At 35.8% G+C, this 26,437-nt stretch overlaps 1 protein-coding gene and 1 non-coding gene across 7 annotated transcripts in view; one reads left to right on the forward strand and one right to left on the reverse strand.

The window, feature by feature from the left end:
- CEP192 (centrosomal protein 192) overlaps window positions 1-26,437 on the forward strand; it is a 114,542-nt gene that overhangs the window by 15,312 nt on the left and 72,793 nt on the right. For 5 of the 6 annotated variants that reach the window (XM_046671159.1, XM_046671163.1, XM_046671162.1 and 2 more), the window contains exons 5-13: window positions 616-668; window positions 3,436-3,556; window positions 5,932-6,080; window positions 13,872-14,232; window positions 14,664-14,807; window positions 20,067-20,131; window positions 20,708-20,917; window positions 22,990-23,116; window positions 24,222-24,343. In XM_046671159.1, the coding sequence (XP_046527115.1) occupies window positions 616-668; window positions 3,436-3,556; window positions 5,932-6,080; window positions 13,872-14,232; window positions 14,664-14,807; window positions 20,067-20,131; window positions 20,708-20,917; window positions 22,990-23,116; window positions 24,222-24,343 (1,352 nt within the window). The remainder of the gene's footprint in view (window positions 1-615; window positions 669-3,435; window positions 3,557-5,931; window positions 6,081-13,871; window positions 14,233-14,663; window positions 14,808-20,066; window positions 20,132-20,707; window positions 20,918-22,989; window positions 23,117-24,221; window positions 24,344-26,437) is intronic. The other variant, XM_046671161.1, reaches the window with a different exon arrangement.
- LOC124245241 (small nucleolar RNA MBII-202) lies at window positions 11,725-11,795 on the reverse strand. The gene has a single exon (XR_006890237.1). It is a non-coding gene; the product is annotated as a small nucleolar RNA MBII-202 (small nucleolar RNA).

Here is a 26,437-nt window from a genome sequence, read left to right on the forward strand (position 1 = left end):
TATGTTAGTATGTATCTAAGTATGTATCCCTCAGTTTCAGTTAGTATGTAAGACATTTTCTTACATAATCACAGTGCTGTATTAACACTGCTAACAAACTTAACAGTTCTTTTATTATCATTTGGTACTCTAGTCCATATTCAGTTACTAATTATCTCAGTTGGTTTGCTTGAATTGGGGTCCAAGCAAGGTTATATTACGTTCTGGGACATTTGTTGTCTCTCTCAAGTCAGGGCCTTGTTGAGAAAAGCAAGGTCAGTCACCCTGTAGATTGTTGCCCTATTTGGATTTGTCTTTTTGCTTACTTATGGTGTCATGAGTAAGTTTGTTTGTTTCCTTCTTCCTCATATCCCCCATAAAGCAGCAGTTAGCTTTAAAGGCTTGATTAGATTCATATTCAAGTTTTTCTAGCATGTACATAATTTTTTACACTTCCCCACTGTAATGGTTTTTTAATTTAACCAGTGATGGGTTGCTATACCATCATTTGAAAGTATTCTATTCTATTTCAAGGGAAGAGTGTTTAGTTCATTAATTTTGTTATTTTTAGGTATTATTGTGTATTTGGTTGATAAAATAACTTGGTCTTTCAGTTTTTGTTTTTTTCTTAAACAGACTCACCTGTTGATTTTTGTTTACCATCATGGATGAATGATAAGGATAACAAGGTAATGTGTTATGTTTGTTATCAATTACTAGAGTGTTATTAGGAAAGTGAAAGTCCCTATTTCACATATATAAGTGCTAAGTAGTATTAATATTAGTTAGAAATCTTCTACTTATAAAGAGCAGAAATGCAACCTGCTGTTTCAAGTAACCAGGATGTTGAGAGCAGTGCTGGTCCAGGGCCTTTGTATTCCTGGGCTTCGTGTGTCGTCAGGACTATCTCCACCTCTTCTCTACTTCGTTTTGTGCTGGCTCCCTCTAGAATGTTGACTCCACAAGGGTATAGGTTTCTCTTTGTGTTGTTTATTGTATCCGGAGTGCCTAGTACATAGTTGGCACTGAATAATTTGTTGAATGATAGGGAGGCTGTCTTCATCTGTAGGTAACCTGAATCTACACTTTTAACATTCATGATCAAAAAAGAAGAGTGTGATCTTTCTTTGAGGGTAAATTAAAAAAAAAAGATAAGACAACTCTACTGAGCTCTTGTGTCAGACATATCCCGCTGTTTAAATCACTGTGCCAGGGGTGGGTTGGGATGAAGTACTCTGATTTATGAGCCTGTACCCTATGTCCACTTCTCTGTGTGTGTGTATGTGCATACACATGCATCAGTGTATGTACATGTACAGATAGAGGAATGTGACTGACAACCCCACCAGGACCACATGAAGTATAAAGAGTTGAGTTCTTCACAGGACGTGGTGCTAAGCAGATAAACAGTTTATGTGCAACATAAACAGTGAACTGGGATTGCAGGCCTGTAGTCTCATATTTATGATACTTGTTGATAAAATATCAACTAAGTACTTTAAAAACTTATAAAAAGGAGGTGTAATTTTTGTTTTACTTTCATAAGAATTTTTTTTTTTTAAGATTTTACTTTTTTCCCTTTTTTTCCCCAAAGCCCCCAGGTACATAGTTGTGTATTCTTAGCTGTGGGTCCTTCTAGTTGTGGAATATGGGACGCCGCCTCAGCATGGCTTGATGAGCGGTGCCATATTCGCACCCAGGATTCGAACTGACGAAACCCTGGGCCGCCTGCAGCAGAGTGCGCGAACTTAACCACTCAGCCACGGGGCTGGCCCCATACTTTCATAAGAATTTTTAAGAATTTTCATGAAATGATTACAAAAGGGGCTAAAGTAAGAGTTATTTCCCAATGCCAGGGGTTGACAAACCGTAGCTCATTGTTCAAATCTGATCTGCTGCCTGTTTTTGTAAAGTTGTATCAGAACACAGCCCGTGCCCATTTGTTTCTGTATTGTGTATGGCTCCTTTTGGGCTACAACAGCTGAGTTGAGAAGTTGTGACAGAGACTGTGTAGCTGGCAGAATCTGGAATAATTTACTGTCTGGCCCTTTATAGAAAATGTTTGTCAACTCCTGCGCTGTATGCTTGCTCCCTATATGTAACCACTAATAACTTTCAAGTGTGACAGATGTGTTTTTAGAGGAAGTAAAGATATAGTCAAATTGAAATGAAGTCAGAAAGTGTGATTTCTTAAACATGAAATTTAATTCTTCTTCTTTAACAAATTACACTTTACTTGCTTAATTTTAGAACATTTATAAAAAATGGCTTCTAAAGAAAGAGAACATAACTTTTCCATATGGTAGGTAATTTATTTTTTTAGGATAGTTGAAGAATTGACTTCCTAAAAGTATTAGAAATCATTGATAATAAAAGAGAGGGACCATAAAACTGGGAAACAGCAAAACAAGTGTAGAAACACAAGATACTTGATAAAAGGGGTGAAAAAGTGAAAGCAGGGGGATAATAAATATGTGAGAAAACCTTAGACCAGAAGGAGCCACTATTGCATTTGACTTTTGGTTTAGCTTTGACTGTCTAGGCTGCCACGTCAGCAAAGGAAATGTTTTTGTAGGTCTCATTGTCTAAACTGTAAGAGCTATACCACTTTATTGGAATAGAGACGTTTTGCAGGGTCTCTTGGCCCATGTGTAAGGCACCAAGCAGGGCAGAGTGGATAGAGTTCTCAGTAGCAGGTGTGACCAAAAGGGCAGAGATAATTTATATATTGTTCTTTCTCATGTAGATTTTCCCCAATTTTTTATTATGAAAAATTTCAAAACTCAGTGCTTATGTTCCACGACAGTAGCCCCTTATGCCCCTGATGCCTTAGATCTTTATGAGCATAACTCAGCACCGTTATGCTGTGTGCAGTTATGCGATTGCATTGAGAGCTCATGTTTTTCTTTTAAGAATTAGTGTGCATTTTGCAGTCTAATTCTTAAGATGATATTGTTTGATATATATTTAATATGATTGTGAAATAAAATCGACGCTTAGAAGGAAACGTTATATTTTATTCTGGGCCTTGAGTGTCCTTAGCAAATTGCTGTGTGCTCTTAGGGTTACATGGTCCCTGGGTTGAGGAGCAGAGAAACTGATTGTTCCAGTCTAAGTTGCTGAGTCCAACTTTGCTATTATCTTCACTTCCTATTGCAAGCCTTGTGTTGCTCAAATTCAGTTGTGTATTAGCATACTAACTATATTACTAGGTCCTCCGAGCGTGTGCACACAATATGATGTTAGTGTCTCATTGGATGAGTTGGGAGGGGGCATGGTAAGGGGGCAGAAAGAAAGGTATCAATACATATAAAATAACTAGTCCTTTGTCATTGCCTAAATTGTGAATTACAGATACAGAGCACTTTGGAGGTCTTTTTTTTTTTTTGCAGCCTTGTACTGTGGTCTTCAAAGCTGTGAGTGTGCTTCTCTTAACCATGTGTTTTTTTTTTATAGATTGTTATTCCTGATGATGGAAAACATTTTGAAGATAAGAATCCAAACAATGACTTAAGCCATACTAGTTTAATAGAAAATGAGAAACTTATGTCACTGACAAGCTTGGAAGGTTCTTCTGGTACCGTAAAGTAACTTGTGTTTTCCTCGTCTTTTCTTGCCACTCCACAGCTTTCTGCTTCATTCAAAGTAGTTATTATGCCAGCGTTTTCTTTCTTTGGCTTTTCCTTTACCCCCTACCTACCAGCACTCAAATGGCCACTTCTGTTAAGTGATGGGATTTTTAAAAACTTATTCCTGTATATCAATCCTGATATGATTATGCTCATCCTTCAGCTTAATATCATTATGGTACAAAGTAGTCACCTTAGGTGCTACTCACTATGAAGCACTATGTTAAGAAATTGGGGAACAATGAAATATTTAGCCTCTGTTCTCTACAAGACCTGCCAAGTAAGAAAAGAAATGCATAGCTTAACCTCGGACTGTATTAAGTATATCTCAACAGTACAAACTGGGGGAATCATAGGAGGGTGACAAATTAATTTTGGTTAAAAGTATTTGTGAAGTTTTATTGAAAGAGGATGCAATTTTTCCTCTTTCTTGAAAAAGCTTGTCTGCGATAGGCCCTAGTATAGATACAGGAGGAAAAGTATAGTTCAGGAAGCGGGAACAGCTTCATCAATGACCCAAAGGTGGGGCATATAGAATGTGTTTGGGGAATAGCCAGTGGTTTTTTGTGGCAGATTTGTAGCACCTGTAGGCGGCCGAATTGGAGAATAAACCCAGAAAAATAGGCAGGGACCAAATTATTAATGGCTTTGAAGGCCAGGCTGATGAGCTGAGTGGGCTAAATAGAAACTAAATTCAGGACAGGTTTTGCTGCCAGTGTTTGTAGATATTTTTGCATTGGGGAATTGTGCAAAAGGAATTGTTGACCTGAATTTATACAGGTCTTTGTTTTTCTTCTTCTTTTTTTTTTTTTTTATTGAGTTCATAATAGTTTACATCAATGTGAGATTTCAGTTGTACATTATTTCTTGACTGTAACCACGTAAGTGCTCCCCTTCACCCCCTGTGCCCACCCCCCACCCTCCTTCCCCTGGTAAGCACTGAATTGTTTTCTTTGTCCACGTGTTTTTTTATATTCCACATATGAGTGAAATCATCTGGTGTTTGTCTTTCTCAGACTGGCTTATTTCGCTTAGCATAATTCCCTCTAGGTCCTTCCATGCTGTTGCAAATGGGATGAATTTGTCTTTTTTTCTGGCTGAGTAGTATTCCATTGTATATATATATACACCACATCTTCTTTATCCAATCATCGGTCTATGGGCACTTGGGTTGCTTCCGTGTCTTGGCTATTGTGAATAGTGCTGCAGTGAACATAGGGATGCATATGTTACTTTGGATTGTTGATTTCAGATTATTTGGTTAGATAGCCAGTAGTGGGATAGCTGGGTCATAAGGTAGTTCTATTTTTAGTTTTTTAAGGAATCTCCGTACTGTTTTCCATAGTGGTTGCACCGGTTTGCATTCCCACCAGCAGTGTGTGAGGGTTCCCTTCTCTCCACACCCTCTCCCACATTTATTATTTTTAGTCTTAGTGATTACAGCCATTTTAACTGGTGTCAGGTGGTATCTTAGTGTAGTTTTGATTTGCATTTCCCTGATGATTAGTGGTGTTGAACATTTTTTCATGTGCCTATTGGCCATCTGCATATCTTCTTTGGAAAAATGTCTGTTCATCTCCTCTCCCCACTTTTTGACCAGGTTGTGTGCTGTCTTATTCTTTAGTTATGTGTTCCTTATATATTATGGAGATTAATCCCTTGTCAGATTTATGATTTGCAAATATTTTCTCCCCATTGGTGGGTTGTCTCGTTGTTTTGATCCTAGTTTCTTTTGCCTTGCAGAAGCTCTTTAATCTGGTGAATTCCCACTTGTTTATTTTTTCTTTTGTTTCCCTCGTTACAGGTCGTTGTTTTAGTAGTCTAGATTCTTACAGATGAAATAGCTAATTCAAAGGTTATGAGCACTTCTAAGGCTTTTAATGTTGATTACAAAATTATCCTCTTGAAAAGGCAGTGACAACTTTCAAACTGTTAGTGATTGAGAGTTCTAGTTTTATCTTGCCCTTGTTGGGCTGGGTGTTAAAATACTGAAAACCAGAGCCAGTGTTGTTTTACTGGTTTGTTTGTAACTTTTTGGTTTTGATGGAGGTTGAATATTTTTTAATCATATCTGTCACTGTTCAACTTTGTTATATCTTTTTTCCTTAGTTCCTTTCTCAAGATCAAATATTGTTTGAGGTTTCATTTTACATTTAATCATTAATTCACCTAGAATTTATTTTTACTTCTCCTATGATAGGCTTATCTATCGTTTTTCGATAGTTACCCTTTGCCATACCATTTTCTGAATAATCTGCCATTTTTCCACTTTTTCAGTTACTGCTTTAACTCTTGTCCAATTTTTTCTCCATTTTACCAATAGATGATGATATTGATGATGAAGAGTTTTATGATGATCATTTGGAGGCTTATTTTGAACAGCTGGCGATTCCAGGAATGATATATGAAGATCTGGAAGGACAGGAACCTCCAGAAAAAGATTTTAAGTTGTCTACAAGTGATCCTAGTCAGGTATGTTCCAGTCTTTATGGTTTTTCAGAAATCTGACATTAGGAAATTATTACTGGTCTCATTGGATGTTAACATAAAACTTAGTCTTTTGGTTTTATTTCGAATCTTATTTTTCCCAGGTATAAACTGATTCCCAGAAATACCTTTCCCGTCCTTTGCTGTTTCTTACCTTTCCCTCACATACAGAGAAATTAATAGTACAGTGAACATCTATATACCCCTCATCCAGATTAACCAATTGTTAACATTTTGCCATCTTTGCATTTTCTTTGTCCCTCTGTAAGTTATGTACTTTTTTACTGAATCATTTGAAAGTAAGTTGCAGATATTATAACATTTCATCCTAATACTTCAGCATTTATTTCCTGTGAATAAGGACATTTTTCTACATAATCACAATTCTGTTATCTAACTTTGATACACTAATTTAAATTAGTATACAGTTCGTATTCAGATTTCCCCAGTTGTCTCCAAAATGGCCTTTTATTGCTTTTGATCCACGATTTAATCAAGGATTGCACTTGCATTTGGTTGTCACATCTCTTTATTCTTTAAATTTGGAATAGTTCTTTCATGTCTTTGAAAAACTTTTGTAAAATCTAGGCTCATTGTTTTCTAAAATGACTCATCTTATGATATATCTGATTGCTTTTTTCTTTCCTAATTAAACATTTTGGCAAGAATTCAGATGAAAGATTTTTCTCATGAACGATTAAATGGGAAATGTTGTGTACTTCTCATTACATCACATCAGGAGATGTATGAGTCTGTTTGTCCCACTATTGATAATCTTAGTTAATGCAGTATCTGCCAAATATCTACTGGTGAGGGTGCCTTTCTTTCCCTCTTCGTTATCAATAAATAATCTGTGGGATCATACATCGAGGTCACGTGAAGAACTGGTTTTAGTATCATGTTGAGGCCTCCCAGAAACAGTTATTACATTGGTGGTGACAATGGTGATTTTTCCACTTCCTTCTACATTAATTATCAGGCATCCTTCTGTAGGTACTGGAGATAGTAGAAGGCATGTAGATGGTGTTTTCCCATTTTCCTCTAATATTTGGAGAATTGAAAAAGAGAAAGAAAGGGCAGAAAGTTTGAAGGGTATTGCTCTGCATCCTGTGGAGTAAGTTCATATGCATTTTCTTTAAATTTTCTGCGAAAAGGATAAAAAATCTTTTGTATGATATGAGCTGACTTCTGGAAAATAGAGAGGATTAAAAAAAAATCCCTAATGATAATGTTTCTGTGTGTGTGTGTATCTTTGATATCAAGATTATCTATCAAGATTATATTAAATATTCAACTTATGCATTTTCTTAAATTTAAATATTTAATGGCTTGCATTTAGACTATTCATTTGAAAAGTTCTTTAGCTCAGTGCATAACATTAAATAAAAAAGCAAAGTGATCATCTTTAACTTTGCTCTGGCCTGTTTTTCATTATTTCATATTTTTCTGTTTGTTAATGGTACCCCATTACTCCTACACTTAAAACTTGGTAGTCGTTTCTCACTTTTATCAATTCTTTGTCTTTCTTTTTTTTTTCTAAGGAAGTTTTGCCCTGAGCTAACGTCTGTTGCCAGTCTTCCTCTTTTTTGCTTGAGGAAAATTGACCCTGAGCTAACATCTGTGCCTGTCCTCCTCTATTTTATATGTGGGTCTCCACCACACATAGCTGACAAGAGGTGTAGGTCCACGCCCTGGATCTGAACCCAGGAACCTGGGCCGCTGAAGTGGAGTGTGCCAAATTTAACCACTACACCATGGCTCTCTTTGTCGTTCTTTTAAAAGTAAAGTATGCCTCAGTATTGTATGATGGTTTTTAATTTATAGGGAGTGTGTGTGTATATATAGAGAGACAGTTGTTTGATCCTCACAGTGATCCTCAGAGTGTATTAAAGCAGCAAGTGATGGTGGGATTGTCATTTTAAAGGCAATGAAGCTCAGAAGACCTAAGTCTTGTCAGTATGTCCTCCGGACCATGTCTTAGATTTATTCTTTCCTGTTTACTTCCTTTACCACTACTCAAGTTCAAGATGCTTACTACCATGTGTCTAATTTATTGCCCTATTTGCAGTATTTTTACCATTCCATTCTATTTGTCAACACTAGGTTAATGTTGTTACAATGACATATATATGTATGTATATAATATTCTTTTTGTCTCTGTGTTTCAAATTAATAATCCTTAAAGTACGTTAAAGTCTGGCCCAGGGTTAGTTTTTCTCTTGCACATCTCTTCTACAAATCCCTGTTCCTACTTTTTTTCTCCCTTCTTCCCTTAATCCAGATTATAATTATCTTTCCAGTTTTAGGTAGAGCAAGTCCTTGGTTACTTTTCAGTAGGTCTAGAGTACATCAATTTGTTTGAATTTCTGTTATCGAGATTGTATTCGACAATATAGTACCTTATTCTATAGAGGAATATCTTACTTATCCAGAAGTTGCCTGTTCAGCAGCTTCAAGAATTTATTATTTCTCAGTTTCGTACAAATACAGTACAGTACAATACCCCTTCCCTCGTGTAACTGGAACAGGTGCTCTAGTTCTAGAAATCTAGTTCCAGGGGTTCTAGAAATCAGTGGATTTTCCCTCCTAGGACAGTGCTGTTTACTCTGGTCATATGTTTAGTCATCTGATATTATGGAATTATAGTTCTAAATATATTTATTGAACACATCTCCAGCCTTCAGCTGATTAGAGGCAGCAAGTCAGGAAAGAAAAGGAGACAGCATCTCTTTAATTCTCTTGATTTTGTCAAAATGTGATAGTTCATAAATTTTACAAATATATCTATCTGTGGCCATTTGCTTTTGGGCTAAGGACCTTCTGTTATAGTACAGTAATCATTTTTCTAATTAGTGACTATTTGTCATTAAAAACAGAATATTTTTAGTTTTAATATTGTTGAGTACTCACAAATTTGTAGTCATCTTGGTCAGGTCATTTCAACATAAAGAATTGTTGGCTACCTGCTTAGTGATAGGTATGGTGCTTGGTGTTGTAGGTCATACAAAGATAATCTCTCTTCGTGAAACTTAGTAGGAAAATAAAAGAAATACTTAGATAATTTATAGTAAGGCAGAATCCTGGTTATTGAATCTCATTGTACCTATTGAAAGAAGTCCCTAAGTTCTAATTGAGGTAGATTCTAAAAGTTTTTTGAAGTTTGGAAGTGTTCTGTGTTAGTAAAAACATAGTTTCTGATGATCCATTTCTAGTCCATCTTCTAAAAAAGTATTTAATTGATAAGATAGCCAGGTTCTTTAGGAGCCTTCAGGCTCTCTGATGGTGAAGTCTTCAGGTCCTCGGCAGGGGTTGAAGGAAGGCAGTGAGTATGGAGGGACAGGGAGGGTTGGCCTCTGGCAGCTGACGATCGGGGTAGTGTGGAATGAACACATTCATCACAGCTTTACTGTTTGGATGGGGGGAGATCCCTACCTGTATGTCAGTCATAAAATACGTTACATTAATTCATGAAATGTCTTATGTTTCTCATATTTTAAAGTGATTCGGTTTTGTGTTACCATGAGGTGATAATACTGTATCCTTGATTTGGTAAGATCAGCAGCCCATTTTTCTTATTGAATGTCATCTAAACAACTCTGACCATCTTAAGTAAATTTCTTTCTTTTTTGTTGTAATTTTGCTGTATATAAGAAATAGACATTTTTTTCCCCACCAGAATAATGTAAATCGTGGGAGTTGCAGGAGCGTAGGTGCCATCTGGTGGTGAAAACTCTCCATACCTGAAAAGGAAAGAATTGGAAAAAAATTTTTATCCAGAGGATTTTAGCTATCAACTTCGTATTTATGAGTTCTTTACGTATAATTTGGATCATAAGATTTTTGTCTCCTTCACAATTCCTTCATTCTAGTTTTTCTTTTAAGTATATCGTTTATTACCTATTATTACCTAAACATTTTCCACTTGTTAGAATCTATCATTGTTCTCTCTGCTCCATTTCTTCAATGGTCATGAAGCATTTCCTCTTTCCAACATTTTCTCCTAACAATAATATAGTTTTATAAACAACGATGTGAGTTTTGAACCTGGGTTAATTTTTTTCCACTGATACCCACTTTTTACATATTTACTGAAATAATGCTTGCTTTTTTGCTTTATTCTGTGTCTTCATTTTTCATGCTTTAAATATATTTTTAATTTTTAATTGTGGTAAAATGTACATAACATAAAATTTAGCATTTTCACCAATTTTACATATACTTCAGTAGTATTAAGAACATTCCCATTGTGCAGTCTATCTCCAGAACTCTGCATCTTGCAAAACCGATACTCTGTACCCATTAAACACCTCCCTGTTCCTACCTCCCCACACCGCTTGAAAACTGCCATTCTATTTCCTGTCTCTATGAATTTGACTACTCTAGATGACCTCATATATGTGGAATCACAGAAATTTATCTTTTTGTGAATGGCCTTTTTCACTTAGCATAATGTCCTCAAGGTTCATCCATGTTAGAGCATGTTTCAGCATTTCCTTCCTTTCTAAGGCTGAATAATCCTGCTTTGTATGTGTATCCTGCATTTTGTTTATCCATTCATTTGTCAACAAACATTTGGGTTGCTTCCACCTTTTGGCAATTGTGAATAATGCTGCTATGAACATGAGTGTACAGATATCTCTTTAAGATCCTACTTTCAATCATTATGAATATATATCCAGAACTGGAAAGTGGGATTGCTGGATTATATGGTAATTCTATTAAAAAATTTTTAGGAACCGCTATACTGTTTTCCATAGCTGCTGCATCATTTTACATTCTTACTAGCAATGTGTGAGAGTTCCAGTTTCTCCACATCCATGCATATGTGTGTAATACATTACTTAGTTTTAGTTTTGAACTTTATACCAAGGTCATTATCTTATAGATAATCTTCTGTGACTGGCTTGTTTCACTCAGTGCTACTAAGATTATCCATATTGTTGCATGTAACTATAGTCCTTTTTTCCTTAATGTATCATACTCCGTTGTGGCTGTTGCCTTTTCCTTTATTTCTAGATAGTATGTAATTCTATCCTAGATAGTATGTAATTCTATCTAACCCTTTTTGTTTCCTCGTGGAGTCAATGAATGGTATTTAGTAGTTTATTTCTTTTTTTGCTAAAGATTGGCACCTGAGCTAACAACTGTTGCCAATCTTTTTTTTCTTTCTGATTTTTCTCCCCAAATCTCCCCAATACATAGTTGTATATTTTAGTGGTGGGTCCTTCTGGTTCTGGCACGTGGGATGCTGCCTCAACATGGCCTGATGAGTGGTGCCATGTCCGCGTCCAGGATCCGAACCAGCAAAACCCCGGGCCGACACAGCAGAGCGTGCGAACTTAACCACTTGGCCACGGGGCCGGCCCCTAGTAGTTTATTTCTAATTTCCAAGTATTTATGACTTTTTTTGTTAATTACTCTTTTATATACCGCATAATATTTGTCATTTTAACCATTCGTAAGTGTACAATTCCGTGCATTAAATACATTCACAGTGCTGTGTAATCGTCACTAGAATCTATACCCAAAACTTTTTCATATTTCCCAACAAAAATTGTACCCAGTAAACAATAACTTCCCTTTCCCCTCAAGACCTTGATAACTTCCCATAGACAGAAGCTTTGCCACCATTGACTCCTCAGCCAAGCACGTAAAGGGGTCTTCATCAAAGCGTAACAGTGATTCCGGAGACTGTCATCACCTGACTGCATTCTTTATTCAAGATTGTTTTAAGTCCCTTTACTGAGGAGAGAGCTAACTTCTCACATTCTGGTTCTTTTTAATCTTTGCTAGTATCATATGTGAAAAATAATTATCTAGTTTTAAGTGGCACTTGTCTCCTTTGTCTTTTTTTTTTGAGGAAGATGAGCCCTGAGCTAACTGCTGTGAATCCTTCTCTTTTTGCTGAGGAAGACTGGCCCTGAGCTAACATCCGTGCCCATCTTCCTCTACTATATGTGGGACGCCTACCACAGCATGGCTTGCCAAGTGGTGCCGTGTCTGCACCCGGGATTTGAACCAGCGAACCCTGGGCCACCAAAGTGGAACGTGTGCACTTAACTGCTGCTCCACCGGGCTAGCTCCTCCTTTGTCTTTTTTTTAAAATCAGGCTATTCATATTTTAACTATTGTTTTTATAACCTTCTATGTTAAGGTGATATTTTGATCCTTATGCATTTTATTTATTTATTTAATTTTTTGGCTCAAACAAATTTATTTTCTCACAGTTCTGGAGAAATCCGAGATCAAGGCTTTCTCAGGGTTGGCTTCTCCTTAGGCTTCTCTCCTTGGCTTGTAGATGGCTGTCTTCCTCCTGTGTCTTCACATGGTCTTCCCTCTGCTCATTCTTATGTGTTTTAGGTTTTAGTGTTTGTATTAATTTCTTAGGGCTGCTGGGACAAATTACCAAAATTTTGCTAGCTTAAAACAACAGAAATTCGTTCTCACAGTTCTAGAGGCCAAAAGTCTGAGATCAAGGTGTGGGAAGGGCTAAGCTCCCTCCACAGGCTCCTTCCCAGCCTCTTCCCGCTTCTCGTGGCTCCTGGTGTTCCTTCGCTATGGCAGCATCACTCAGTATCTGCCTTCCTCTTCACATGGCCTTTCCCTCTCTGTCTCTGTGCCCCTCTGAGCCCTTCCTCTCTCTTCTCTTATACGGACACTACTCACTGGGTTTAAGGCCCATCTTAAATCCAAGATGATCTCATCTCAAAATCCTTCACTTAATTACATCCACAAAGACCTTGTTTCTAAAGAAGGTCACACTTTATAGGTACCTGGGGTTAAGAATCGGACATATCTCTTTTTGGGAGACACAATTTAACCCACCAGAATATTACACTTAGAAGATGTTATCTGCTGAAGAATATAAAACTATCCATCCGTGTTTTCTTCTAGTACTTGTACATCTAAATCTTTAAGACATCTGGAATTTATTTTGATATAAGGTAGAGATGTAAGTTTAATTTTTCTATAAGACTGTTGGAAAATCAACCAGTTAATAAATGGTGACACTAGGATTTAAACCTATGACTTTATTTCAAAGTCAGCATCTTTTCTTTTATATAGAACTACCTCCTTTTAGTGTTTTAACTTTAAAGAACTTTGCCCATGAGGCTCTTTTTGTCATCCTACATCTTACAACAGAAAAGACTGCTGTTATAGGCTTTATTGGCACTTGAGGTAATGGTGATAGCTGAATGTCTGCAAAGGGTAATGTAGGCACTTGAGCCTTCCTTTTCAGCAGTTGTTATTCTAGGAAAGAAAGAAGTGCCATTTGGGAAAGTATGTTGGAGGGCATGGTTTTAAGGCTTAATTTGCCATGTCGGATGCAATTGTTATTAGACTTCTCAGGGCCATTTGTAGTACTTGTTGTTTCTTTCAAAAGATATTAATATCTGTATTTTCAAGGGCTGTTATTTATATTTTATAAGGCTGGTCACAGTAATGGGCTTACCATCCTTGTAGAGACTTCTAGTGGTAATTATAAAAGTTACACTGACATTTCTAACATCCTTTAAGGTGATGAACATGTTGGACCCACTTTTGGTATCTGAATCTCTTGGTATATATTTGTGATGATTACATTATTGAATTTTGATTTTGGTAAATTGCTTAACATTGGTTCATATATATTCTAGAAGACTGTAGTAAATACTGTATAATCTGTTCCTTTATATAATAAACATTTTATGGCAGCTACATAATTTTTTCCCATAAAATTTAGGAATGAGTTATGAAAAACAAAACTTACTGCTGCTCTGTTGTTTATTTTTAAAGGAAAGTGCAAGAGAAGAAATTCTGGTGAAGACTGTCAGGGCTACTAATGAAAAAGTTAACCCTGTTTATTTTCATGACGTAAATGCCAGTAAAGGTGATTTTGACTCGACAGACCGTTTAAAGCTGGAGGCAGGGTCTCCTCATCAAAATAAGCGTTTGGCATCAGATTCAGAAACAGTTTTGCCTGTGGATAGCTGTTTAGACACTGAGACTCCTAAAGTGTCCATTCAAAAAACTGTGGACATAGCAGCTTTGAAGCCTGTTAGTGACAATGGAATTAATTCCACTGATATTCTCCGCTCACCAACTAGTGAAAGGCGAACATGTGAATGTAACAAGTCTATCGAGAAGAGTAAAGATCGTAAGTGGGCTTTTTTTTTTTTAATAAAAGTAAAGAAGTATATAAAATGTTTATATGTTGGGAATAGAATATATTTCCAAGTGGAACTTGCCTAAGTTTTCATATTAAAATATTTAAGTGTTTTATGAATGAAAAAAATGGTATCTTTATTTATAGATCTAGTGGACGTGTACCTTTCTAAGTCTTAGTCTTCTTTTCCTTTCTCCCTCATTCTCCATTACAGACTTTTACTGTGATTAAGGCTGGCTTGTCCACCATCACAGAGGTACTTTTCTTTTGGGGAAATGGATTTCCTTTTTCTAACTGGGTTTGGGCAGATTTCAGTACTATTGATAACTAAAATAAGTCAAGTAAATAAAATTATTTAAGAATATTATGTCATTTTATTTGTTGTATGTGTCATTAGATATTTTTGGAATTTTATTTTTTAGAAATGGATCTACCACAGAGTGTGGTCTATCAAAATGAAGAGGGCAGATGGGTCACTGACCTTGCCTATTATACATCTTTTAATAAAGAACAAGATATAAACATGTCTCTAACTGATGAGATGGGTGAAGACTTCAGATCTGGTTGTAAGTATATTGATAACCACTTTATTGTACTATTTTCACTGTTTCTGATGATCTTCTGAGATTACTCTGTGTATGTTGGTTGGCCACATCAAATCCCTTCTGGAATATATAATACTTAGGCTCTTCACTTGTTTTTTATAGGAACAAAAGCTTGAGTTAGTCAGTGCTAATCATTGCAGAATGAGCTGAGCCTTTTCCTTAAGTAAGGACACCGAGTCAGACCAGCACTCTTTTACTTCAGTTTAGAACCTTCATATTGTAGAGTTGGAAGACCCCTTAAGGGTTTTTACTTTGTCACTTTTAAAATTCTATCTTGAACAAAAGAAATATTCTGATAAATGAGCAGTTACAAAAGCCAGTCAATTTTGGAGTAAAAGCTAAGAAATGTAGAAATGATGGGAGAAAAGTGATGATAAAGATGAATGAAATCTCCAAGGATATGAGTGTTAGGAACATCAGTTAGGTTTGTTGATTTGCAGAATGTATGATGGTGAAAGGATAAACCGGGTTAGGTTGCAGAAGGCATGACATTTTGAGTTGCTGTGCTCTGAAGCCTCTGGTACCTAAGTGCCTCTAAACCCGGGATGAGGAAAAGCGTCCAGTGGCCTGTCAAGCCATCTTATTTTTAATAGGCTCAGAAGGTGTCAGAGGAAGCACTTATTCTAGTTGCTGCTTGTAATAAGGCCTCCTAAATGTCTAATGATGTGGAAGTACAGAGATAAATAAGGCATTTTTCCAGCCCTTAAGAAACTGTCCATCAGACAAGAATACAAAACAACCATCAGGATTATAAGACACACTAACCAAATGCTTTTGGAATTTAGGGGAGAGAGAATTTTTGCATGAGTGGATAGCAGAGGATTTCACGTAAGAGGTGGATTTTGAGGTAGAGTTTTAACAGGTAAATATTTGGGGGTGTGAGAAATTCCAAAGGGCTGGAAAACCAACGAACAAGAATGAGAAAGCATGGGCATGTTTTGAGAATGGTAAACAGTCCAATGTGGCTGGTATTTATAGTAAGATATGGGAAGGGGAGAGTAATGCGAGATGAAGAAATGAAGCTGGAGAGGAACAATCGGGCCAGGGAGTGGGTAGAGCCTTGAGTACCATGCCAAAGAGGTTGAGGTTTGTTTGGTCAGCAATAGAAGACTTGCTTGTTCAACTTGCTTTGTGAGTCGTCTTCTGGCAGTGATCGTCAGTTGAATGGGAGGTTCCTTAGGATGTTGTAGGTGTCACAGTGAGAATGAAAAGAAAGTAGCTAATGAAAGACATGGAGATAAAATGGTTAGGATTTGATGACTGGATTTCAGGGGATATTAGAGAGGCAAGAAAACGTTGAGGTTTGTAGTCTGAATTATTTGGGAAAATGGCAGTACCATTGACCAAGATGGAGAAAATCAGAAGAAATTGTAAAATTTTGGATGACTGTGATTTGAGGTGGGGATATTCAGTAGTAGAAAATATGAGTCAGAAATTGGAGGTTAAGTTACAATTAGAACTTGATCAATGATATCTTGATTTAGAAAGAACAAGAGGGTACAGACTGGACAGTGGATATTGACTTTTTCATTTAAAAAGTCAGTGGTCCTGGAATTCTCATGTGTTGCTGGTGGGAGTGTAAATTGATACAACCATTTTGGAAACGAGTTTGGCAGTATCTTGTGAAGGTGAACTTTAAGAACTTCATACTTTATGACCCAATAATTCTACACCTGAGTATATACCTAGTGTATAGAGTGTATATACTTACCCAAAGACATACACTAAAATGTTTATAGCAGCGCTATGTGTATTAGCCCCAAACTAGAAACTCCCAAATTCCCATTAACAATGGAATGGATTGTGTTTGGACAATACATTGGAATGCTGTGTAGCAGTAGGAATGAAGGATGTGTAGCTACTTGCAACAACATGGGTGAATTTCACAGATCTGTTAATGAAATAAGGCTGACTAAGAACACATGCTGTATAACTCTGTTTATATAGCATTACATAACGTATTTAAATTCTGTACAGTTCAGACATACCCTGCTCTGTGCAGTAAGAAGTAAAGACAGTGGTTACCCTTGGTTGGGCATATAGTGATGGGAAGGAAGCTCGAGGGGCATTTTGGGTGCTGGAGCATTCTGTTTCTTGATCTAGGGTGTTGATCTGGCTATACAAATGTGTTCAGATTGTGAAAATTCATTGAGTTGTACACTTATATACTTTTCATATGTATATTAAGTTTTGGTAAGAAGTTCGTAAAAATTAGTGATCAAACTGAGAAAAAAGAATTGTGATTCATATTACAGATTAAGGGCCCATTTCCCTAACATGTAAGTAGTTCTAATAAACAATAAGAAAGAGACCAACTACTCAGTATAGAATTGGGCAAAGTATGTAAACAGACAATTTATAGAAAAGGAAATAAAAATCTTTGTTAAATATACAGAAAAAGTTCATTCTTTCTTGTGGAACCACCCTGTGATACTACTTTTCGATTTCATTGTCAGTGATCCAAAAGTTTGATAATGAAACTGTGTTGGCAAGAGTATGAGGGAAACAGGTATTCTAGTACATTATAGGCACAGCCTCTAGGTATGGCAATATCGCGGCATCTAGCAAAATTACAAATGCAGGTACCTTATAACCAAGCAGTTCTCCTGGGAATTTTTTCTTTAGATACACTTGCACAAATGGCATGTGATGCATGTGCGAGGTTATTACTTGCACATTATTTATAATAACAAAAAGTTGGAAGCAACATGGATGTACAAAATAGGAGACTGATCAAATAAGGTACATCCACACAGGGAAGTACCCTGTGGCCATAAAAAATGGTAAAGGAGCTCTTTAGATACTGATATGGAATGACCACCAAAAGAAATTATTTAAAATCCAAGACATAGAAAAGCATATAAAATATTCTAACATTTGTGTAAAAAGGTGGAAGAGGGGAGCACACACATGTATTTATAAATACATCCAGTGGAGAGATTTAAAAAAAAAAGTGGACTACAGGAATCTCTAGCTACTTGAACTCAAAAATCAAATAGGGGCTTTATGGGTACTTTATACATTGGTTGCTTCTGGAGATGTAGTGTGTGGGGTCAGAGGGAGACTTCTGTGTTGTATTCCTTTTTATGTCTTTTGGTTAAGTTCTTAAAACTCTTTATTGAAACATAATTTACATAATAGATCTTTTGAAGTTTGAACTATGTGGGTGTATTATTATTAAAGGAAAAATGAAAATAGATAATGGAGGAATTTAATGAAACCATCCTTGTGGTTAGGAAAAGAATGACTAGCATGGGTGGTAAGGCAATGGGGAAAATGATTATGGAAAATTAAAAAGTTTAATGGAAGGAAAGAAAGGAGGATGAACTAGAGAAGAGAATTTTGAAAATGTAAGAAGAGATATTCAGAAGAAGAAGATTGGACTAAGGGCTTAATTTTATGCCATCAGTCATTTTAAATGAAAATGTATCTACTTAAACTTTACTCCGAAAATTTCCTTGAGATACTTTTCCCTCTTCCACATTTCTGCCTTCCCACTCTCTGATAGTTCCATGCATATGAGGTACCACATTATTTCTGCTTCTGGCCTAGGATTTAAACACTGAATGGGCTTTGGTGGGTGGAGTGGGAAAGTAGGACATAAGGACTGCTTCAAAATTTAACAACTAAAGCATTCAGGTGACATTTGAGAGGACTGTTGTTTAGATTTCGTAAAGAATTGGGCATAAATTCTTATAAAAAACTAAGTTCTGCTTTCTCAGAATTCATGACTGATTTCTGATGTGCATACAAGGTAACAATATAACTAGATTTTTCTTTAACTGAAGAATCTCTTAAGGTTCAGAGAAAAGGTACTTAGGAGTATAATAAATAGCATTTGGAGCTGTTTAATAATTTAAAAACCATATTTCACTCATTGAAGTAAGTTTTTCTGGGTTACCTTGTTAGGGGCTGATTTCCTACTTCCCCTCTTTTGGCTGTTAGATTTGGTTGATGCTTTCACATTTTATGGCAGTGTCCTTACCTTGAGTCATGGACCCTATAGAGAATCTTGGAAAAATTTTTATGTGGAAGATATTTTGCATGTGATTTCAGGAGCTTCATGGTTCTCCTGATGCTCATTCATAGAGTTCTAGGTTAAGAATGTGTTTATATAAAAAATGATGGATTCTCAAAGTAAAGAAGCAGCACTGTCCTAACAAGTAAGAATCCTGAGCTCTACTTTTCCAGACTTTAAATACTCTCCCGTATCTGTTCTCCTTTTGTCTCTCAAGATGTTGATGTTGGACTGTCAGGGTTTTAAAAAGGGTAGTTTGGATATGATTTGCCCCTGATGGACTAATGAGAGTTGGGGACATCTCTCTTGTTTGGGCCATGAGTGGATTGTCCCTTCTGGGTTGCTGTTCACTCTTCCCTTCTCTGCTGCTATCCTAAAGTACCAGGCAAAGGCCCAGCGTGGGCCGCAGATGGGCAGTCTAGAGTCTAATCTGCAGACTTTTCTGATTTAGCCAACATGTTTAAAATTCTTTTCAGTTCTAATGCCTTGAGCAGGATCATATGCTTTCTAGTTTGTCACTATCCCACCACTCCCTATTGTGTTACACCTGGCCACCTTTGCTCATTCACCCCTAGCTTCCGGGGCATTTTAGTTTATGGCCTTGGCTTAGACATTGAAAGTGTCTGAGCACATTCATTTCTGTAAGGTGGACTGAGTTCCTCGGTAGGAACTTGGAGGGCAGACGTTGGGTGACCACTTATCCCTGTTTGCCCAGGCTGTGGGGTTTGCTGGGATGTGGGACTTGTCCTTTGTAAAACTTGGACAGTCCTGAGCAAACTGGTGAGATTGGGCACCCCAGCAGCCATCTTCATGATGCGTTTGCAGCATGACTTGTCAGTCTGATAGTTCCAGATGAAACTCCATAGGTATGTATGGGCAAGTACCTTAACTCAGGTGTGCCAATCTTCAAGGCTAAAATTAATCTGAATCTTTTAAAAATAAAAAGCTTACATTGTGAAGCCCCTTTAGTAAGTTAGGGCAAGTTAGTAGCTGATGAAATAAGTCACAGTAGGATGTTCATTACCAAAAGTTTGAGAACCACAGGCTTAATACAGATGCATCCTTCGTGTGATAGAAGCTTTCACATACTTTTTTCAATTTTATTTCTTTAGTATTTCATTTTGCTAACAAGGAAAGTTTTATTTATATGCTAGTATTTAATTAGGCATTAGTATAATTATACACACTTATTCTTTTTTAAGCTGATGCATTGAATTTGATTGCACAAGATGAAGAAGAATTTAATAAGGAGCATCAATTTATGCAGGTTTGTATTTTATTGGCATTAAGGAAAGTTTAAAATTTTTTCTGAATTAATTTAAATGTAGGCAAAATGGTCATTTCTTTCTGAATAGATCTAGAGTTTATAGTATAGAATATTCTTATTCTTCTCGTGTTTAGACAATTTCTGCTTTTTCTTTCATAATCTAAATTATTAATTGAAAAATAACTGGCACACTGAAATGATGTTTAATTCACTTAAAATTGCCTTAATAGGCTTCAAAGATAGTTTCATAGTTTTTAACCATGTTTTAAAATGAGGTAATGCTATTTATTTTTATTGAAGATGCGCTCTTTTCTAAAGATTCGTATTGATGACAATCAGGGTTTCATTAAGCAATATATTAAAATCATGCATATTCTAACTCAAGTATTAAAAAATGAATTTCTCTTCTTCTGGACTTCATTACCTTTATTAGCTGCTTAAGCTTGAATTCATTCAAGTTTTAAAACAATTAAAATATTTAGGTTTTCTTAGTTACATTTTTTTATTTTTGCATATTAGAAGAACAGAAAGAGGGCTCACTGGGGAAATAAAATGAAACAATAACTTTTTTCCTAGGAAGAAAATATAGATGCCCAGAACACTTCAGTTGCTCTAGGGGATACGTCCTGGGGGACTTCAATTAATTACAATTTCTTGAGGAAATCACTTAGCACATCAGATTTGGACAAAGATGATGCCAGTTATTTACGCCTGTCTTTAGGAGAGTTCTTTGCTCAAAGGTCTGAAGCTCTTGGTTGCCTTGGTGGTGGTTACAATGTGAAAAGAGTAAGTATGATATGTGTTATAAGTGGTTAAATTCACCAGCCTTTATATTTTGAATATTATTATGGTATAGCTAGAGCATAGGATCTTTAAAGCAGAGACAGAATAGAGACATGATAGAATAGTGGTAAGAAGCTTAGGTTTTGTAGTTGGTCAGACCCTGACTCCAGTCCTAGCTCTGCCTTTTAACTAGTTCTATGACACAGAACAATTTATTTAACTTTTCTATGCCTTAATTTTCCAATTTCTAAAATGGAATGCTATTTTATAGGGTTTTGTAAGAATTAAATGTGATGGTGCATGTAAAACATTTAGCACCAAACCTAACATGCAGTAAGTATTCAATACCTGTCAGTTGCCACTGGTATTGTTCTATCATTGGTTGATGGGACGAATTGAAAGATTCACATTTTTAACCTCTAGTCTAAAAACATGTTTTGAAATATAGGAGTGTTTTTGTTTAATAAGATGTGATACATGTAGAAATTTTAAAAATGCAGGCAATAGTGATCAGTTCTATGAGGAATGAGTGAGCAGAAGGAGCTGCTTTAGCTGTGGTGCTCAGGGTGACATCTGAGGAGATGGCATTGAACTGGGACCTAAATGATGAGAAGGAGGCAGCTACCCGAGGATCTGGAGGAAGAGTGTTCCCAGCAAAGGGAGACCATATATGTGAAGGCCTGGTAGTAGGAACTTGAATGGCATATTGGAGGAAAAGAAAGCAGGCAAATAGAGCTAATGTGAGTAGGGACGGGGAGCGAAGATAGTATGGATTAAATAGTAGAAATAGACAAGAGCCAGATCATGAGGGGTCCTTGTAGGACTTGGGTTCATCTCTAATGAACTGGGAAGAAGTGCTTGGAGGGAGGTAGCAGCTTTGTTTTGGTGTCCAGGCCCATCTCCAGGTGTGACAGGATGCCACCATGTATGTCAGGAGCTTGCATGGAGAAAGGCAGTGAAGCAGGCAGAGACTTTAGTACACGGGAAGAGATACAATGAAAGTTGGGATCTAGGATGATAATATGGAAACAGAAAAACTCAAGGGTTCAAGATTTCTTTTGGAGGTAGAGTCAAAGGACTTGTTGATAAATTCCATTTAGGGTGTTAAGGTTATTGGAGGGAAGTTTATTAAAACTGAATTTCACTAGGAGTATAATTTAAAATAATGGCTATGGTGTTAGAACTCACAGTTAATTTACAGAACTTAAATTTGAAACTGAATTGTGGGTCCCATCTGTGCAATGAATTAAAAAATGAAAATAAATACTTTAGAGAGGCAGATTTTTCTGCCTGGATCGATTGGGATTTTTGACATTATGAGAGAAGTTGAAGAGTAACTGAATTCCTTACTAAACAAATGAACAAAGCACTAGATCATGGAAAAATAGGTCTATCATTTGGAATTTCTATTTTGGTATTAGTTATGAAATGTTACTTACCTTCGAGTTGCTGGATCAAGGGAAGAAATTCCCAAGTGAACATCAATTGAAAATTGAGTGCATTTAACAAATTCACATTTTGTGTCTATCATGTGAAAGATCTATAAGAAAGACAAATGGGAATTCCCTGCCCTTTAGCAGGCTCCTTGAACATAAATCTTTCAAAAACTTTCCTCCAGGCCAGTAGGAACATACCTAATCTTAATACAGATTTTCAGGGATGTTTTTATTTTATAAAATAAAATACCCTTATACTGTAAGTTCCAGGAAGGCAGGAAATTTTATCTTTTTCTCACTGATATGTCACTGATGACAATTCACCAGTGCCTGGCATATAGTAAGAGCTCAATAATAATTACTGAAGGAAAAAAGTGTCATTTCTGGGTGGTTTTAATTTGGATTTCTTAGTAAGGGCAACAAGACAATATTAGTTCTGATGATTAAATATAGCTAGCAATAAGGAACTTAAAGGTTCTATCTGGACTTTTAAAGTTCGTCTTCAGTAATTTAAGTTTAAATGGAAAGGACAGAATTATTTTGTTGAAGTCATTTAGCTAAGTTACTAGTATTAAGATAAAGTAGAATTTCCCAAAGCTGTTGAATACTAAGGAAATAATTCACATGTTTATTTTGTAGCCATCATTTGGTTATTTTATTAGATCACCAGAGAAGAGAGAACCTGTTGCTTTAATAAGAAAATCTGATTTATCAAGAAGTAATTTGGAAAAAGAAATGGCCCATCTTAACCATGGTCTATTGTCAGGTAATGGATTAAAGGACGGAGATTTTGGTAACCTTTTTTTTTTAACCTGTAAATTAGTGGTTGTGAGATCATGTTCTTTATGAATGAAAATGTGTATACCACTTTGAATTTCTTCAGTATTAGTTACAGATTTGATTCTTATATAACCCCAAATTGCCTTTTCAATCTAAAGTGGGAACAAGTCAGCTGAAATCCACCTAAATCCTTTTGTAAAAACCAAAATAAATGAAATGTAACTTGTTCAAATGGGCTAGTTAACTTTGGCCTATCAAACTACTGAGTTAATGCATTATAGCTATTATATTTATTATTTAGGCAGACTTTTAGTTAAAGAAGTCTTTTAAGATTTGGACTATGATGGTCTAAATATGATAAGTATCTATGCTAGCTATTTAAAATCAAACAACATACAACTATAGGACAGCTACTTTTTGCTAGTACAATGTCTGGTGCTACATATCATATAAAATTAGTCGTGCGTCACTTGATAGGGATACATTCTGAGAAATGCATCATTAGGCGATTTCATCATTGTGCAAACATGTAGAGTGTAGTTACACAATCCTAAATGGTGTAGCCTACTACACACTAAGATTATGGTACTAATCTTATGGGAACCCTGTTGTATATACCGTCTTCAGTTGACCAAAATGTCATTATGTGGTGCACAACTGTATACCAGATATGCTCCAGTGCTTATTAATGCTCCTGTATTCCAATAGAGGAGTTGGGATCAAGAGACTGAATATACAGTTGGTTGCTTTTTCTCTTATTGTAAAGAAGTACTCATTTTTAAATTCAATTTATTGTGTATTTGTGAAATGTTTAAAGCTGAAAAATATTAAATGAGATTGTCAGTATTTGCAAGGGAGAGAGTAAAATCCAGTCTTCTTCAAAGTTTAGACTTTGTAGAGTTGAGCCAAATTAACAGTGCTATGGTCCTTTCTTCTAGGGACTGTACATTTAAACAATTTTGGTGAGGATGACCGATATTTGGAGTACAAAGACTTCTTCCTTGGCAATTATGTTGAATGGTCCTTATCCCACAGATTGTTTCTGTGAGATACTGTATAGATGTAAGTTGAATATTGTATATTTCCTACAGGAGATTTAAAGGCACAGCTACTAAGTGAAGAATCAGTTACACTTCAGGCTGAAGAACTGGAGAGTATTTCACAAGTGGATGATAATGATGTGACATTAACCGCCAATAAAGGGAAAACAGAGGTATCTAAAGCTTTTCCTGAAGGAAAGCTAAAACCATGTTGTCGTAGTTCTTGTATAAGATCAAGATAAGGTGACATGAAAAATATATGCAGTATAACATGGTTGGGTTTTTCTTGGATTCAATTTTGTTACAAGTGTTCTTTAAATTTTTAAAAACGTTTTTATCAATATATAGTAAACATACAAAAGAGTTTATAAAACAAACTTAGAGTCAGTGAGTTATCACAACTTAATAGACCTGTGTACACCCTAGTTCAAGAAAGAGCATTGGCAACAGCCTAGAAGCCATTTTTTTGCCCCTCCTGAATGCTACTCCTTCCTCTCTGACCTCTAACACTATTAATTTAGCCTGTTGTTGAACATTATGTCCAAGAAGTCATGTAGCATGTATTCTTTTTTGTTTGATTTTTTCACTTCTGTTTGCTAGATGCAACTATGTTAAGTATAATAGAAGCCTATTTTCATTATTATATAGACTTCTGTGAGTATTCTGCAGTTGCTATATCCATTCTACTGTTGACGGACATTTGGGATCTCTCTTGTGTCTGTCTTGTGTCAATGTAAAACTGTTAAAATATTGCAGCTTTATAGTAGGTCTTGACATCTAGTAGAGGAAGTCCTCCCCTCTTATCTTTCTTTAAGAGTATCTTGGCTAGTCTTGATTCTTTGCATTTCCATATGTATGTTAAAATCAGATTGTCACCTTCCTCAAACTAAGCAACCAGCAACCCTGTTGGGCTTTTAAATGGGATTGCATTTAATCTATAGAACGGTAAAATTGACATCTTTATAACATTGAATCTTCTAATCCATGAAAATTATCCATTCTTCCATTTAGGTTTTAATTTCTCTCTGTATTTTATGATTTTTTGTGCAGAGATTTTTGCATATCTTTTCTTAGATTTCTTCCTAAGTCTTTGAAATGGTATTTTAATATTATCTTTCTCAACTTCATTTTCCCTTTGTTGTGGCTAAACAGAAATATGTTTTTTTATATACTCACTTTATATCCAACCACCATGTTAAATTTACAATTAACTCTAACAATTATCTGTAGATTCTTTGGATTTTTCTGTATATGCAGTTATTATCATCTGAGAATAACAGTAGTTTTGTTCCTTTCTAATTTTTATACCTGATTTCCTTCTCTGGCCTTACTTGACAGCATCTTACAACAGTGTTGAATAGAAGTGATAATGCCCGGTTTCTCTCAGCGGGAAAGCTTTTCTGTATTTTATCTTTAAATTTGGTAAATGCTGTGGGTTTTTATTTATCATCAGATTTAAAAAATTCCCTTTTAATTTTTGTTTGCTACTTTTGTTTTTAACTTGTAAGGAGATTGAATCTTGTCAAATGCTTTTTTGCATTTATCAAGGTAAACATGAGCTTTCTCTTCTTTTGGTAATGTGGTGAATTACATTAAATGGTTTTTGAATATTAAACCATTCTTCTATGCTTGGAATAAACCTCACTCGGGTCATGATACATTATCCCTTTTGTAGATCATTTGATTTGGTTTGCTAATAGTTTATTTAGAATTTTGCACTTGTATTCGTGAGTGAGACGAGTGCCCCTTAGAATGTTGTTGCTTGGTTTTGATATCAAGGTTTTGCTGGTCTCTTTTTTTCGATTTTCCAGAAGAGTTTTTCTAAGATTAGTACTATTTTCTTTAGGTTTTGGTAGAATACATTGGTGAAATCATCTGAGTCTGGAATTTTCTTTATCTAATACTTTTTAATTGCAGATTCAATTTCTTTAATAGTTATAGGACTAATCTGATGTTTAAAATTTTTTGTGTCAGTTTTAGTAAATTGTAGTTTTCTAGGAATTGTAATCTTTCACCTAAACTTGATAATATGTCACAGTAATGTTGACCATAATATCCTTTTTTGATTGTTTAATATGTTAGGCTCTTAAGGGATGTCTTCTTTGTTATTTCTAATATTGGCTATTTTGCCTCTTTCTTTTTCTTGATGATTCTTAGAAGGTATTTCTCAGTTTTATTAATTTATCAATTTTATTTCTGTTTTCTATTTCATATTTTTTGGCCTTCGTTTCCTTCCTTCAACTGTCTGTGAATTTAATTTGTTATTT

This window comes from Equus quagga, chromosome 9 (genome assembly GCF_021613505.1).
Source record: "Equus quagga isolate Etosha38 chromosome 9, UCLA_HA_Equagga_1.0, whole genome shotgun sequence".
Lineage (NCBI taxonomy): Eukaryota > Metazoa > Chordata > Mammalia > Perissodactyla > Equidae > Equus > Equus quagga.